Source organism: Entelurus aequoreus, linkage group LG13 (assembly GCF_033978785.1).
Source record: "Entelurus aequoreus isolate RoL-2023_Sb linkage group LG13, RoL_Eaeq_v1.1, whole genome shotgun sequence".
Taxonomy (NCBI): domain Eukaryota; kingdom Metazoa; phylum Chordata; class Actinopteri; order Syngnathiformes; family Syngnathidae; genus Entelurus; species Entelurus aequoreus.
The window spans coordinates 69,995,568-70,012,651 of NC_084743.1; the positions used below are offsets into that span (position 1 = coordinate 69,995,568).

Sequence of the window (17,084 nt, forward strand, 5' to 3'; positions counted from 1 at the left end):
TTTCTCTACTAAATCCTTTCAGTAAAAATATGGCAATATCGCGAAATGATCAAGTATGACACATAGAATGGATCGGCTGTTCCCGTTTAAATAAAAAAAATTCATTTCAGTAGGCCTTTAACATGTCATGATCCGTAGCCCGGATCATGTTTTGGTATTTTCGGTTAGTTTTGGACTCCCTCAGTTCCTGTTTTGTGCACCCTTGAGTTCGTTTTACTTACCATGGTTGCCTATTATTTTCACCTGCCTCTGATTGGTGTTCGGGACACTCACCTGTTCCTCGAGCACTAATCAGAGGCATTATTTAAGCCTGTTTTTGCCGGTCAGTCGGCCTGGCTTCTTTCTGTTACGGCAGGGGGTTCGTAGCTTACTGCAAGGTTCGTTCCCCCGGGATACAAACGGGCCACTCCGGACAGGACATGCAGGTAGGAGCATGATTTATTCTTGAAAAAAAAAAGAGGTACAAAAAACAGAAAACAAGCCGAAGGGACAACGTGCCGATCGCACTCGACACTAGGGCTAACACTTAGCATGGACTAGAGACAGGCAATACTCGCGTAATAAAAGCTTGAAGCAAACAAAGAAGCCAGGCCGACTGACCGGCAAAGGCAGGCTTAAATAATGCCTCTGATTAGTGCTCGGGGAACAGGTGAGCATCCCGAACACCAATCAGAGGCAGGTGAAAATAATAAGCAACCATGGTTACTAAAACAAACTCAAGGGTGCACAAAACAGGAACTGAGGGAGTCCAAAACTAACCGAAATACCAAAACATGATGCGGGCTACGGATCATGACATAACAGCCATTATAACAAAATGAAAACTGGCGTATTCGCCATTGTTTTTATTTTGTTATAATGGCTGTTAAGGCTATAGCACTGTATAAAAACAGAAAAAATAAACAAAATGAGCAATGGACTTTCTACCTACTCAGTGGCCTAGTGGTTAGAGCAGTGGTTCTTAACCTTGTTGGAGGTACCGAACCCCACCAGTTTCATATGCGCATTCACCGAACCCTTATTTAGTGAAAAATAAAATGTTTTTTGTTTTTTTTTCAAATTCAAGACAAAGTTACAGTATATGTTTTTGGTAACACTTTAGTATGGGGAACACATTCTAAGTTACAAAGACTTAATTTAGAGTTATTTGGTTAGGGTTAGGGTCAGGGTTAGAGGGTTAGGGTTATAATAAGGCCATGCCGAATAAGGCATTAATAAGTACTTAATAATGACTAGTTAAGAGCCAAAATGTTACTAATTTGCATGTTAATAAGCAAGTAATTAATGGTGAATATGTTCCCCATACTAAAGTGTTACCATGGTTTTTTTTTACTGGGGCATAAAATGAACTGTGCATGAACATCACCTTGTTCAAATAACAAAACCAACACAGTACATAAACTCACAACAAATTACACACCTGCAAATCAGTCAGCTGTTGCCGTATCCGTAATACGCTGATAAGGAGAAGTTTGTATTTACACGATGAGTCAGGTGTGTTTTGACCTCCGCCGAACCCCTGAGGCCGACTCACCGAACCCCTAGGGTTCGATCGAACCCAGGTTGAGAACCACTGGATTAGAGTGTCCGCCCTGAGATCGGTAGGTTGTGAGTTCAAACCCCGGCCGAGTCATACCAAATACTATAAAAATGGAACCCATTACCTCCCTGCTTGGCACTCAGCATCAAGGGTTGGAATTGAATCACCAAAAAGGACTCCCGGGCGCGGCCAACGCTGCTGCTCACTGCTCCCCTCACCTCCCAGGGGATGATCAAGGGTGATGGGTCAAATGAGTCAAATTTCGCCACACCTAGTATGTGTGTGACAATCATTGGTACTATAACTTTAACTTTTTCTTTACATATTTGAAAAGGAGTGAGACAAAGTTAACGCTTAATCTAGACTACTGCAACGCACTTCTTGTCGGGATCCCCAGCAAAAATATCCAGAAGCTGCAATACATACAGAATAGTGCTGCTAGGATCCTGATGAGAGTGCGGAAATATGACCATATCACACCAACTCTCAAATCCCTTCACTGGCTTCCTGTTTCACTCAGGATTGAATTCAAAGTCTCCCTACTAACTCACCAGTGCCTCCATGGAAATGCCCCCCTCTACCTCAAAGAACTACTCACCCCCAAATCTTCCACACGACACCTTCGCTCCTGATAGGCTAACCTCCGAGGACAAAGCTACGAACAATGGGAGACAGGGCTTTCTGCTCCGCCGCTCCTGGTCTGTGGAACGCTCTCCCTGACCACCTGAGGGCACCACAGACTGTGGATGATTTTAAAAAAGGCTTAAAGGCCTACTGAAACCCACTACTACCGACCACGCAGTCTGTTCTTTATATATCAATGATGAAATCTTAACATTGAAACACATGCCAATACGGCCGGGTTAACTTATAAAGTGCAATTTTAAAATTCCTGCCACACTTCCGGTTGAAAAACTCCTTTGGATATGATTTATGCGCGTGACGTCACAAAATCCACGGAAGTGATTGTACCCCATCGACCCGATACAAAAACCTCTTGTTTTCTTCGACAAAATTCCACAGTATTCTGGACATCTGTGTTGGTGAATCTTTTGCAATTTGTTTAATGAACAATGGAGGCTGCAAAGAAGAACGTTGTAGGTGGAATCGATCGGGGTATTAGCGGCTAAGTACAATACTTACAGCAACACAACAAGGACTACTTACTACGCCTAGCCGATGCTTGCCGCCAAACCCACGGATGAAGTCCTTCGTCGCGCCGTCGATCGCTGGAACGCAGGTGAGCACGGCTGTTGATGGGAAGATGAGGGCTGGCTGGCGTAGGTGGAGCGCTAATGTTTTTATCATAGTTCTGTGAGGTCCGGTTGCTAAGTTGCTAAATTAGCCTTAGCGTCGTTAGCAACAGCATTGTTAAGCCTTACCAGGCTGAGAATTTTTAACCGTGTAGTTACATGTACATGGTTTAATAGTATTGTTGATCTTCTGTCTATCCTTCCAGTCAGGGGTTTATTTATTTTGTTTCTATCTTCATTTGAGAACGATGCTATCACGTTAGCTCAGTAGCTAAATGTGTCACCGATGTATTGTCGTGGAGATAAAAGTCACTTTAAATGTCCATTTCACGTGCTCGACTCTCATTTTCAAGAGGATATAGTATCAGAGGTGGTTTAAAATACAAATCCGTGATCCACAATAGAAAAAGGAGAGAGTGTGGAATCCAATGAGCCAGCTTGTACCTAAGTTACGGTCAGAGCGAAAAAAGATACGTCCATCACTGCCTCTCTAGTCATTCACTGTAACGTTCCTCATCTACGAATCTTTCATCCTCGCTCAAATTAATGGGGTAATCGTCGCTTTGTCGCTCCGAATCTCTCGCTCCATTGTAAACAACGGGGAATTGTGAGGAATACTAGCTCCTGTGACGTCACGCTACTTCCGGTACAGGCAAGGCTTTTTTATCAGCGAGCAAAAGTTGCAAACTTTATCGTCGATTTTCTCTACTCAATCCTTTCAGCAAAAATATGGCAATAATGATCAAGTACGACACATAAAATGGATCTGCTATTCCCGTTTAAATAAAAAAAATTCATTTCAGTAGGCCTTTAAAAACCCTTCTTTTTGGAAAGGCCTTTTTTCAGATATATGCATACTAGTTTTAGCTATTTGGCTGTTCTAGTTTGTATTTTTTGCTTTCTTTTTATTTTGATACGCTGTAGCACTTTGAGGTTGTTTGCTCAATGTAAAGTGCTTTTTACAAATAAAATCTATTATTATTATTATTATTATAATCTGAAGTTGTCTTTATTTTTAAGTTATCGCGCCGTGATTTTAGCAGTCCGGCCCACTTGGGAGTAGATTTTTCACCATGTGGCCCCCGATCTATGACGAGTTTGACACCCCTGTCCTAAGGCGACAAGCAACTGGTAGTAGCTGCCGTGTTTGTCCACCAGGCTTGTGTAAATGTCACCCACTGCCACGCGAAGAAAATTTAAAAAAATGGTAGAATTGTCAACAATGCTGTTACTCACAGGCTCAAAGTCTCACTGGCACATATAATACAGTACGTGCTTTAGCAGACAGCGTTAGCCGGTGCTAGCAAGCTAACTGCTGGTGTGTGCCATATGTAGCATTAGTGTGTGTGTGTGAGTGTGTGTGTCCACGCTAAGGTCACTCACAGGATGCCGGAGCAGGAGGTGCAGACGAAGGAGCCCACCGTCATGTTGGCATAGGTGGGACCGCGCTGGTCGCAGTCAAAGCACTTTCTGTTGGCAGGCAAACTCGTCATTTCCCTCAGCATCTTCAGGTGTTTCTCCTCTTGCTTTCGCTTCGCACTCGCCGCCATGATGAGGTCTACACAGAACGCGATTCGATTAGAAACAATTTTTTTTTTAAAAAGGCTAAGGCGACGTTTTTGTTATTTTTTAAAAAAGAGAACACAAATAAAAAGGTGTGTGCTTGTTTAGAGGTTGCTGACCCGTTTAGCAGACAAGGAGGGGAGGGGAAGGGCGGGTGGTTGCTCCAACAAGGAGTTCGATGGTGCGTTCAGGTTATCCTGGCAAGGCGGAATTTTCCATTTTTCGTTTGATATCCAACTCACAAGGTTGACCAGTCCCCCATTAAGTAGCAGCAATATTACCTCTGCTTAATACAACCACATTTTGCTCCGTGCCATGATTGTGACGTAATATGTACGCGGTAAACTAAACACAATGACACGGGCATTTAGAGATCTTCCGAGGTGCTAGAACGCAGCACAAGGACGTCAGCACAGGGCTGTACTCGGAGCAAGATAAGTATCCTGCTCGTTACTTCCGCGTTCGCTACCGTACGCGCTGTGATATCAAACGTGTCTAAATGTTGTCTAACTCGAGAATTTACTTCTTGAATGGTCACTTCATTATAGTGGGGTTATTTTTTTTTTTTAAAAAACAATACAGGTGACATGTACGAGTTTGAGTCTTTTGTTTTTCGCTCTTTCGAAATAAGCAGCGTCATCTTGCGGGTAAACTGTAATATAGACTGTTAATCAGCTTGTCAAAATCTCCCCCAACTTGTCCCAATCGGCATTGTTTGTCCAACTATTATAATTGTCATGTTATTAATATTTTATGAGTCATGACTAGCCCCATAAAATGTTAATGACGTAATTATAATAGTAAAGACAAAAAAAATGTGGCACATACAAATGGGACAGGATTGGCGGGCTGGATGACGTCACTAATCGGAAAATGTATTTTAAGAACCTTAATGGCGCAATTTTTTTGTGCCTTTAAAAAAGAATTAGAACTCTACGTTAAAACACTCTCTACCTCTAACAACCAAAAAGCTGTGAAAACGATGATGCTGTGTTCCAAATTTTTAATTATTTACTGAACTTGTGTGAGCCTATGGCTTAGCTTTAGCACTTTGTTATATATATATATATATATATATATATATATATATATATATATATATATATATATATATATATATATATATATATATATATATATATATATATATATATATATATGCATTCTATTTTAGTTACTTTATTGAGTTTACAACCCCCTGGTGCTGTTTTGTACTGTTTTTGTAATTATTATTATTTCTCAATTGTTTGTAAATGTTGCAATTTATAAATAAAGGTTTATCAAATTAAAAATAAATAAATAAAATAAAATTTAAAAAAACTCCGTAATGGCGCAAATGATTGGGACAAGCTTGGGGAGATTTTGACATGATAGATTGTTTAATCATGTATATTTTTTATTGAATTCATAGTCTACAACAGGGGTCCCCAAAATCCGGCCCGCAGGAAGTCCCAAGTTAAACTATTTAATATTATTATTATTACTATTTTTTTAAATCTGTCCTTTTTAATCCATTTTCTACCGCTTGTTACTCTCGGCGTCTCCTAGCCTCTCAGGCAAATTGTCTAAAAATGCATTTTCCCATCGATAACGTGACATCATCGCGCTCAGAATATATATATATATATATATATATATATATATATATATATATATATATATATATATATATATATATATATATATATATATATATATATATATATAGTTTGCAATTAAACCCAATTAGCAGTGGGGCTGGGGTAATTAGAACTGATTATATAATGGTATTTCAAAGGACATGCATATGACATTTGAGCGATGAAATAAAACATATCTAGACCAGTGATTCTCAAACTGTGGTACGCGTACCGGGCCCCTTCTCGTCGTACGCCAAATAATCACTTAAATATGTACCCCGCCTTCCGCCCGAATGCAGCTGAGATAGGCTCCAGCACCCACCGCGACCCCAAAAGGGACAAGCGGTAGAAAATGAATGAATGGATATTCAAACACAGTGTTACTGTTTAAACTGTGTGTAATGTTACAACGGCCAAAGTATTTAATATAGTCGTTAAAATAAAAACTCTGCCTTGTTTTTAATGAATATTTAGGCCTACTACTCTACTGTATTTTATTGTTGGTCATTATGGTGGTACTTGGGAGAGCAAGATCTTTCTGAGGTGGTACTTGGTAAAAAAAAAAGTTCAAGAAGCACTGATCTAGACATATCAAAATAATGCACATGGTGTATACAGTATGTACACATACTGTGCACCGTGTGTCGTCGTCCCCCCCCCGCCCCCACTCTCTCGGTGAGCTGTGGAGTCCCCCAAGGCAGTATATTGGGACCTTTACTGTTCCTAATATACATAAACGACATGTCATCGGCATGCGACTGTGAATTGTTTTTGTTTGCGGATGACTCTGACTTGCTGGTATCCGGCAAGGACAAGTCACAGGTGGAAAAAATCCTCAGTGCTGAGCTCTGTAGAACTTGCACCTGGCTCGCTGACAACAAGCTATCCATACACTTGGGTAAAACAGAATCCATCCTGTTTGGGTCCCACATCAACCTCAAGAAAGTCAATGACTTCACCATAAAAGTGGGTGACATTGTTATCACCAGGAAAGATGAGGTCACCTACCTAGGTTCCATTCTAGAGGCTAACCTTTCCTGTGATAAAATGGCAACATAGGTAATCAAAAAGGTTAACCAACGAACAAGATTTCTCTACAGAATCTCCTCTCTGGTCAACAAAAGCACCTTCAGGATTCTGGCGGGAACTCTCGTTCAACCCTTTTTCGATTACGCATGCACCTCCTGGTACCCTAGCACCTCCAAAACCCTCAAATCTAAACTCCAAACATCTCAGAACAAGCTAGTCAGGTTACTGCTAGACCTCCACCCCAGATCCCACCTCACTCCTACCCACTTCTCTAAAGTGGGCTGGCTCAAGGTGGAGGACAGAGTTAAACAACTTGCACTGAGCCTGGTCTATAAAATCCGCTACACCTCCCTGATACCGAAGTCAAACTACTTCCTTAACGTAAATGACCGCCATAACCACAACACCAGGGGGAGCTCCACTAACCACGTTAAACCCAAATTCCGAACTAACAAAGGTCTTAACTCATTCTCTTTCTATGCCACATCAATGTGGAATGCGCTCCCAACAGGTATAAAAGAAAGGGCATCTCTATCCTCCTTCAAAACCGCAATAAAAGTTCACCTCCAGGCAGCTACAACCCTAAACTAACACCCTCCCCGGATTGCTAACAATCAAATGTAAACAATCAAATGCAGATACTTTTTCTTATGCCTTCTGATCTCTCTCTCTCTCTCTCTCTGTCTCTATGTCCACTACTTGATGTCCATATCCTAACCCCCCCCCCTCCACACCCCTGATTGTAAATAATGTAAATAATTCATTGTGATTAACTTGTGTGATGACTGTATTATGATGATAGTATATATGATAGTATATATCTGTATCATGAATCAATTTAAGTGGACCACGACTTAAACAAGTTGAAAAACTTATTCGGGTGTTACCATTTAGTGGTCAATTGTACGGAATATGTACTTCACTGTGCAACCTACTAATAAAAGACTCAATCAATCAATCAAAAGTACTCATTATTGCTAAAATAGTGTTTTAAGTGTATTGCAGGCCCTATTAGGTTATGAAGGGAAGCTCATAGACATAGACAAAGTAGATGACACACATACTTTATTCCAAGTGAACAAAATTGCATCACGACTACCATTGCAATTCCAATTTATATTATGTACACTGGATATTCAATACAAAAATCAGGAGATTTTTTAAGTTTAAATATTTTCCCAAAATGTATATTAAACGTACAACTTGTTCAGGGTATATAGTGACATTTAAAGCCCACAAGGCAATGACTATGGTCCAAATAAGAAAAATTATTTGGCTAATATTGATAATGGAAGACAGTTTTTAGTTGAGGTTTTATTAACAGCTGCTGACAGACTGAAGTAAAGGCTGCTCATGCTGCGGTTTTGCGGTGAAGTCAAAGGGTCTGCGGTTCTCAGTGTAGCCGTAGAGTTTCCGCAGGGCCACGCGGGCTGCCTCCTCCTCTGCCGCAGCCAGTGTCTCGCCTGGACCATGCGCCAGGAGCTTCTTATCACTGAACGGAGGAGAGATAGAATAAATCAAATGAGCACTTCAACATGGTTGATAGAAAAACAAATCAGACACATACCTGTACAGACCAACAAAATACAGCGGCAGGACAGTGCTGGACCCAGCAGACCTAATGAGGCGGGGCTCTGGAAGAGGAATGTTCCTTTTATTCAGTTCCTCTACCAAAAGTCCCATGGGATTAATTACTGTCCACATATCGAACAGGTCTTTTCCTATCAGCTGGGAGACCAGGAAGTCCTAAGAACAAGGATAAAGGGGTGTGTGAGTAGATAAATAGATTTTTAGACAGTTGAAGTTCCGATCCGGGTTTGATGCTGCCGATAGCGATCATTTATTAATGAGTTCGATCACATGTATTAACTAAATTTTTTCCCCTAAAATGGCGCCGCTGTAGTGGCTGCTGGTTGCAGGAGCTCTTGTGTCCTCTTTTGTGTTATTGTTTACCTCTTGTTTTTGTGTGTGTTTTTTTGTTTTTGGTTTCAAGCCCTTTGAGGACTGCGCAACAAGCGGTTCCACTTTTGGGACTTTTTAGTGCTTTTGGATCTTCCTACAGGAGCCTTTTGGCCAAGTTTGCCCCGGAGACCAAAAGCTGGCTCTTTGCCACACCGAAGTCCACGTGGAGAGACTGGAGAAGATGGGGACCAAGCGACAGATGGGGCTGCAGGGCTAGCGTTGCGCGTCAGAATTGACAAGCTTCACAGAGTTGAATGTATCGGACCTTCGGTCTCCCTTGACCAGGGGTCGGCAACCCAAAATGTTGAAATAGCCATATTGGGCCAAAAAAATAAAAAATCTGTCTGGAGCCACAAAAAAATAATGAGTGTTATAATGAAGGCAATTCATGATATGTCCATATACATATTCGCTAAATATATATATATATATATATATATATATATATATATATATATACAGTATATGTGTGTATATACAGTATATATGTGTTTATATACAGTATATGTGTGTATATACAGTATATATGTGTGTATATACAGTATATATACATCCATCATCTTCCGCTTATCCGAGGTCGGGTCGCGGGGGCAGCAGCCTAAGCAGGGAAGCCCAGACTTCCCTCTCCCCAGCCACTTCGTCCAGCTCCTCCCGGTGGATCTCGAGGCGTTCCCAGGCCAGCCGGGAGACATAGTCTTCCCAACGTGTCCTGGGTCTTCCCTGTGGCATCCTACCGGTCGGACGTGCCCTAAACACCTCCCTAGGGAGGCGTTCGGGTGGCATCCTGACCAGATGCCCGAACCACCTCATCTGGGTCCTCTCGATGTGGGGGAGCAGCGGCTTTACTTTGAGCTCCCCCCGGATGGCAGAGCTTCTCACCCTATCTCTAAGGGAGAGCCCCGCCACCCGGCGGAGGAAACTCATTTCGGCTGCTTGTACACGTGATCTTGTTCTTTCGGTCATAACCCAAAGCTCATGACCATAGGTGAGGATGGGAACGTAGATCGACCGGTAAATTGATCTACGTATATATATATATATATATATATATAAAATGGGTTATAAATGGGTTATACTTGTATAGCGCTTTTCTACCTTCAAGGTACTCAAAGCGCTTTGACAGTATTTCCACATTCACCCATTCACACACACATTCACACACTGATGGAGGGAGCTGCCATGCAAGGCGCTACCAGCACCCATCAGGAGCAAGGGTGAAGTGTCTTGCCCAAGGACACAACGGACGTGACTAGGATGGTAGAAGGTGGGGATTGAACCCCAGTAACCAGCAACCCTCCGGTTGCTGGCACGGCCACTCTACCAACTTCGCCACGCCGTCCCACGTAGATCAATTGATATATATATATATATATATATATATATATATATATATTAGGGCTGCAACAACTAATCGATTAAATCGATTATTAAAATAGTTGCCGATTAATTTAGTCATCGATTCGTTGGATCCATGCTATGCGCAGAGGTTTTTTTTTTTTTTTTTTTTAATTCAGAATTTAAATTTTTTTTTTTTTAATAAACCTTTATTTATAAACTGCATTATAAACTGCTACATTTACAAACAGCTGAGAAACAATAATCAAAATAAGTAAGGTGCCAGTATGCTGTTTTTAAAAAAATAAAATACTGGATAGGATAGAAATGTAGTGTGTCTCTTTTGACCGATTATTAATCAATTAATCGAAGTAATAATCGACAGATTAATTGATTATCAAATTAATCGTTAGTTGCAGCCCTAATATATATATATATATATATATATATATATATATATACACACATCCATCCATCCATTTTCTACCGCTTATTCCCTTCGGGGTCGCGAGGGAAACTGGAGCCTATCTCAGCTACAATCGGGCGGAAAGCGGTGTACACCCTGGACAAGTCGCCACCTCATCGCAGGGCCAACACAGATAGACAGACAACATTCACACTCACATTCACACACTAGGGCCAATTTACTGTTGCCAATCAGCCTATCCCCAGGTGCATGTCTTTGGAGGTGGGAGGAAGCCGGAGTACCCAGAGGGAACCCACGCAGTCACGGAGAGAACATGCAAACTCCACACAGAAAGATCCCGAGGCCGGGATTGAACTCACGACTACTCAGGACCTTCGTATTATTGTGAGGCAACACACATATATAATCACATATTTAAAATATGTTTATGTTAAGGTGTTTAATAAAAATACAAGCATGTTTAACACAAAGATTCCCTTTTTTCATGAAGAAAATAATATAAGTTGGTATATTACCTGTACCGGTAGTGTTGATAAGTTCCAAAAATTCGAATTTACATTGTGGAGGGAAAAAAGATCTTCTCTCTCTCCAATGCAACATGAAAGTGGTTGTTTTTAGCTTCTTATTTGTACCGCTTCCATACTCGTTTTTTTTTACCCCTTACAAGAAATACATTGGAGTTAACTCCACTAGCTTTCGGAGACTCTTATTTTGTCAGCACAGGCAGGAGGAGGTGCACTTGTTTTGTGCGGAGAGAGTCTGTTGAAATAAAAAGTGCTTCTCACGTTCTGCAGGTCGTTTTTTTTCTTCTTCATACTGAGCATGCAGCAGCCGGCGTCATCTCACAAGATCTTTGAATGTCAATCAAGTGACGTTGTAGTGACGATTGATGATCGCTAATATTTAGGTCTATTTTTTTTTTAATGCCTCAGGTAACTCGCGATCGACCTAATGGGCAACCCTGGTTTAGGGGAGCGGCTCCACACTGCGTTTGGAGACACATAATTAGCTGCTGGTCAGCCAAGGGACTAAAAATAAATACAAAGTCAGACAGAGGGGAACAGCCTTTGTGATCGGCATTAATTGGCAATGGCGATCACATAGAAAATTGGCGCATCTCTCACTCTAACCTGAATATGTAAAGAGATTGATGAACTCTTACCCTGAGGAAATATCCAGTGCGCTCGGCTCCAGCACTTCCATGTAGCGCTCCAATCACTGCCATGAACGTAGAACAAAGCACCTCATCCGGGACAGGGAATTGTAAACTCAGGGTTAGATCTTCAATGCCGACATTTTGGGCTACTTCGCTGACGAGGTCCAGGCTCGAGAGGTGCCCCACGATACTCTCCACCCCTTTCGTCGGCAGCTCGGGGAAGCTGGCCCTGCACCAATCCGTCAGGAAGTCTATGGTGAAGGTTTCTCCCTGGGCGCTCAATTCCAGGTTATCTTTCAGAGCGAGAGCAGCGACCGCAGAGTCCATGCCCAGCTCCTGTCGCCTGTTCTGTTCCCCCTGCAGGTAACAGGGATTAACAAAAGCCGTTTTCAGCAGCTCCAGGGAAAAGTTCTCATGTAGGCGCGTGCTGAAAGCCTGGACCTCCGCATGATAATCCCAACTAGGCTTTTGAGATCTGGAAGAAATGCAGACATGAAGCTGATTAGCTTTGTATTTTTTCAGAGCTATAAATGACGTGACACTTTTTTTAGAGCTATACCGTTAACTTCCTGCTTTGCAAGACCGATAACAAATGTGTATCACCTACTCAGTGGCCTAGTGGTTAGAGCAGTGGTTCTTAACCTGGGTTCGATCGAACCCTAGGGGTTTGGTGAGTCGCCCTCAGGGGTTCGGCGGAACCTCCGCCGCGGAGGTCGAGACACACCCGACTCATTGTGTAAATAAAAACTTCTTCATATCGGCGTATTATGGATACGGCAACAGCAGAAGTCACACTGATTTGCAGGTGTGTAATTTAGTTATGAGTTCATGCACTGTGTTGGTTTTGTTCTTTGAACAAGGGGATGTTCATGCACAGGTAAAAAAACATATAACTTTGTCTTGAATTTGAAAAAATATATATATATATATTTTTTTTTCACTAAAGAAGGCTTCGGTGAACGCGCATATGAAACTGGTGGGGTTCGATACCTCCAACAAGGTTAAGAACCACTGGGTTAGAGTGTCCGCCCTGAGATCGGTAGGTTGTGAGTTCAAACCCCGGCCAAGTCATACCAAAGACCATAAAAATGGGACCCATTACCTCCCTGCTTGGCACTCAGCATCAAGGGTTGGAATTGGGGGTTAAATCACCAAAATGATTCCCGGGCGCGGCACCGCTGCTGCCCACTGCTCCCCTCATCTCCCAGGGGGTGATCAAGGGGATGGGTCAAATGCAGAGGACACATTTCACCACACTTGTGTGTGTGTAACAATCATTGGTACTTTAACTTAACAATTATTTTTTAAATGTAGATTTGACTATACTTTGTGCCCCCATGGAAGTAAGAAAGGCTACATTCACACAAAAGGGTCGGATGTCCAATTTAGACTTTTTCGTCAAATACCATCTTTTTATGCAGTCCTCATGCACATTAAAAAAAGATAGCAATGTCTAATTTGAGCGCAATCTGACCCGCATGCAGACATGACGTAATAAACATGTCTCCAATTCCGGTAGGTCTCATAGGCCCTGCGTATTTGTGGACATTTCAAGGATTTTGTGCAATCAAAGTTTTATGAACGGAATTATTGCACATAGAAGATTAAGAAGGAAGAGGAAAGCATTTTGGCTCTGGCAGTTTGTGGGACATTTGTTTCGACGTCTGCTCCGAAGAGCTTGTGGGCGAGCAGTTGAAGCCAGGAGTGGTGGAACTAGGGGCTGGGCGATATGGCGCAAAACCGTATCCCGTATTTTCCAGACCATAGGGTGCACCGGATTATAAGGCGCACTGCCGATGAATGGTCTATTTTTGATCTGTTTTCATATATTAGGCGCACCGGATTGTAGGGCGCATTAAAGGAGTCATTTTTTTTTCTTTCTAAATGTAAAACACTTCCTTGTGGTCTACATAACATATAATGGTGGTTCTTTGGTCAAAATGTTGCATAGATGATGTTTTACAGATCATCTTCAAGCCGCTTTCTGACAGTCGCCTCTGGATGCGCCGTTTTGTGGGCGGTCTCATTTACGTGGCTCACCTTCGGCAGCGTCTTCTACCCGTCACCTTTGTTGTAGCAGTGTAGCGTGCAAGGATGGGAGTGGAAGAAGTGTCAAAAGATGGAGCTAACTGTTTTAATGACATTCAGACTTTACTTCAATCAATAACGGAGCAGCATATCCTCATCCGGAAACAACCACACCGGAAATGTGTCCCGTGAAAAAACGTCCGACCGGAACTCTAATAACTAAAGTTCCTTGGGTGAATAATGCAAACTCACTATACCGGTATGTTTTAGCGCTTTCATTTGCAGATTATAATTACTGGTTTGCAAAAAATATTTTTAACCCAAATACCATATATTACCAAATAAATGCCCTTGGGCAAATAACCGGCCATGTCCTAATAGCCGCCCATGGGCTGTTATTTGCATAATTTAGATTTAAATGCTACTGGGGTTGCGTTTGCTGCAGTATTATTGTTTTGATGGTTTTATAGAGTACTTGGTACCATTATTTTATTTTTCCTGTATGCTGCTTTATTTAAAACGTGGAGTACTGTAGCCTTTATTTTATTTAAGTGACAGTATTATTGTTCTGTTTTGATGGTGGGTTTTATACTTGAGTACTTGGTACCATAATTTTATTTTTCCCGGTAGGCTGCTTTATTTAAAAAGTTAAGTTTATTTATTTTTAGTATTGGTATTCTATTTGACAATTGTTGTACTACTGCCATGTTGAGGCCTTGTTGATCTCTTGTCTTTTGATAGCCTACCTCATGTTGGTCTCTTGTTTTTTTGTTTGTATGTTTACAATAGCTTTTACATTTAAAGTTTTTTGTACGAAAAAAAAAATACTGGACAGTAACCATTGTAACCAAATAATGGCCTGGTGTAGGCTGGTGCAAAAATAAATAAAAGCCTTGTGCAAATAACCGCCTGCTTCTTTTAAACGCCTGTCTCCAAATCGATTTTGCGAAATAGGTGAGGGCCGACATCCGGGCAACTGAGCTACATACGGGTTCTTCGAGCCATAGCAACCAGACTGGGGTTGAAAACAAACCGTTGCCATTACTCTTTAACCTGTCGACCTACGCTGGTTAATCCTGTCATTCTGCCTCCAAAATGCCGAAAAACTGTGTTGTTTTTGGTTGTGCTAACCACAACTGGAAACAGGGAAAACAAAGGTTGTATTTTGTTCTGCCAAAGCGTGATAAAAGCCCCCAGAGACGAGACAAATGGCTCGCAGCTTTACACCGGGAAAACGAGGACGGTTCTCACTGGAGTCCCCCAAAGTCCCGGGTCGTGTGTTCGGATCACTTCGTTTCTGGTAAATATAAGGAACAAAAATCCACCTTCTTAACCACAACTTGGCTATACCGTTCGTGCTAACGTTGTACTTGTTGAATTTGTACCTTATAACGTTCGACAGCTGAAGTTGTTGTTGTACAAAAATAACATGCGGTATATACTATATAGTCTATAGCCTACCTAGCTATTTTCGAAAACCGGTTTCGTTTAAATTTGCACTTAACAGTTGGGTTTTTAAAAACCAATAAACCCTATAATTTTCATGTTGCCATTTAATCAACTTTTCAAGACAGTCGCAAAATGCTGTCTGCAAGACTTTTCAATACAAAGACATATATTTTGTACATTATTCGCCTGCTGTACTGCGCCTTCATAAGGCTACAACTTACAAGGACCAGGCTACTAGGGGTCAGTCTGCTTTCTTTTGGGTTTTTTTGCCGGACATTCCAGTATTATTTACCCGTAATCTTGGTATTACTTTCCTTATTATGTTATTTTGCCACCTCCCCCTTCTCTGTTTAAACTCTCCTTTGTTGTACTTAAACAATACATGTAGCCCTCAAATCTCTCAATATTTTATACACTAACACTTGATCTTGTTGTTGATAACTTCCGCGTCTCTTTCTTAGTAGCGCGCAGGCTAAGCTAACTAGCAAGCTAAGCTAAGCCTGAGAAGCTTTAAAGTTCACTGAGACGAGTCTGACGCAAATAATACATTTTCTTTTTTTTCACGCGATATGCGAATAAGTAAAAAGGCGTAAATGAAGGATTTTACGCCGACTTCCAAGCCACAACGCTCGTTAAATGCTTTTTCTGTCAATGCTGTGTTCGCTGTGAGCTGGTTTGTTTTCAACGAACTCCCGGTTGCTAGGGGATTGGTAGGCGGAAGTGACGTAGGTCCGCCCTCACCTATAAACGCCCGGGCTACTATTTGGTAATGTACTGTGACCAGTGTGCCGCGGCACAGTGGTTGAAAAACACTGCTCTAAGGGGCACATGCTTCTCAACAATGGGCCCCGGCCTAATGGTTCAGAAACACTGCACTAGAAGAACTTCAGACCAGAATGTGTGGGAAAGTTATCTTTTTTTTTTCTCAATTTGTACCACAAAAAATATGCAAATGTAACTAATTTAGTAGAATGTTTATTCTGAGTTGTTTCAGACCTGTTCGGGACGTCCACATCTCAACACGAATTAGTTAACAATGATTATTTTAGCATACGTTTACACGCCACTATAAAATGTAAACAAACACAAAATGTTAAATGAGTCCAAAACATGAATCCCCTTGAGATGATGACTAGCATGTTAGCCTCACCTTGGTTTGGGCGGCGGAGGACCTTCAATCTTGAGCTTCAGTGCCATCAAACGCGTGTAGGCTCTCATCCATCGCTTCATCCCTCGGACCTGCGTCACTGTCACATTCCAACTCAAACGTTGGCAGCGCATTCCCAGCGTCACCGCACCACTTTTGAGGAGAAGCCCCGACGCCATGTTGCTACTGACGTGCGTCACACTCCACCAAGTCCGGGTGGGAAACAAGTGACAATATCCGGTTGTTGGCGCGTTACCGTGGCAACAAAAACATCCCAATATCCAGCTCTGGAACGGGTGGTTAAAACACGTTGGTAGCGTATTGCAAAAGCCGACGTGGCACTTTTAAGTTCCCTAACGCCGTGCTGCTACTTTGACAGAGGCGTGCCTAAATTAAACCAGTATGGTGGGACACGAGTGACAACTTCCGGCTGCCAAAGAGCTTTAAAGTAACAATATCCGGCCATTCGAACCTGCATTAATGCTACATTGCGAGTTAAACATTGGAAGCGTTGTCCAAAAGTCAAGTCGCCACTGTAGAGGATACACTCTGACGCCATTTTGCTACTTTGACTGA

General features: G+C 41.9%; 2 protein-coding genes across 5 annotated transcripts in view; both read right to left on the reverse strand.

Moving 5' to 3' along the window:
• The window catches only part of LOC133663668 (arf-GAP domain and FG repeat-containing protein 1-like), a 63,821-nt gene extending 59,213 nt beyond the window's left edge, over window positions 1-4,608 (reverse strand). The window contains exons 1-2 of one of the 4 annotated variants that reach the window (XM_062068350.1): window positions 4,476-4,608; window positions 4,177-4,351 (exon numbers count right to left, since the gene is read on the reverse strand). In XM_062068350.1, the coding sequence (XP_061924334.1) occupies window positions 4,177-4,343 (167 nt within the window). In that variant the 5' untranslated portion in view covers window positions 4,344-4,351; window positions 4,476-4,608. Of the gene's footprint in view, window positions 1-4,176 lie in introns of all 4 variants that reach the window. The other 3 variants (XM_062068352.1, XM_062068351.1, XM_062068349.1) reach the window with 3 other exon arrangements.
• A 3,444-nt stretch (window positions 4,609-8,052) lies between these two features.
• On the reverse strand, window positions 8,053-17,079 carry mrpl44 (mitochondrial ribosomal protein L44). Its single transcript, XM_062068703.1, has 4 exons — window positions 16,512-17,079; window positions 11,891-12,359; window positions 8,572-8,750; window positions 8,053-8,496 (listed from the first exon to the last, which is right to left on the reverse strand). Exons 1-4 carry the CDS (start codon window positions 16,685-16,687, stop codon window positions 8,322-8,324), a joined length of 999 nt encoding a protein of 332 aa, XP_061924687.1. The 5' UTR covers window positions 16,688-17,079; the 3' UTR covers window positions 8,053-8,321.
• Window positions 17,080-17,084: the final 5 nt, after the last annotated feature.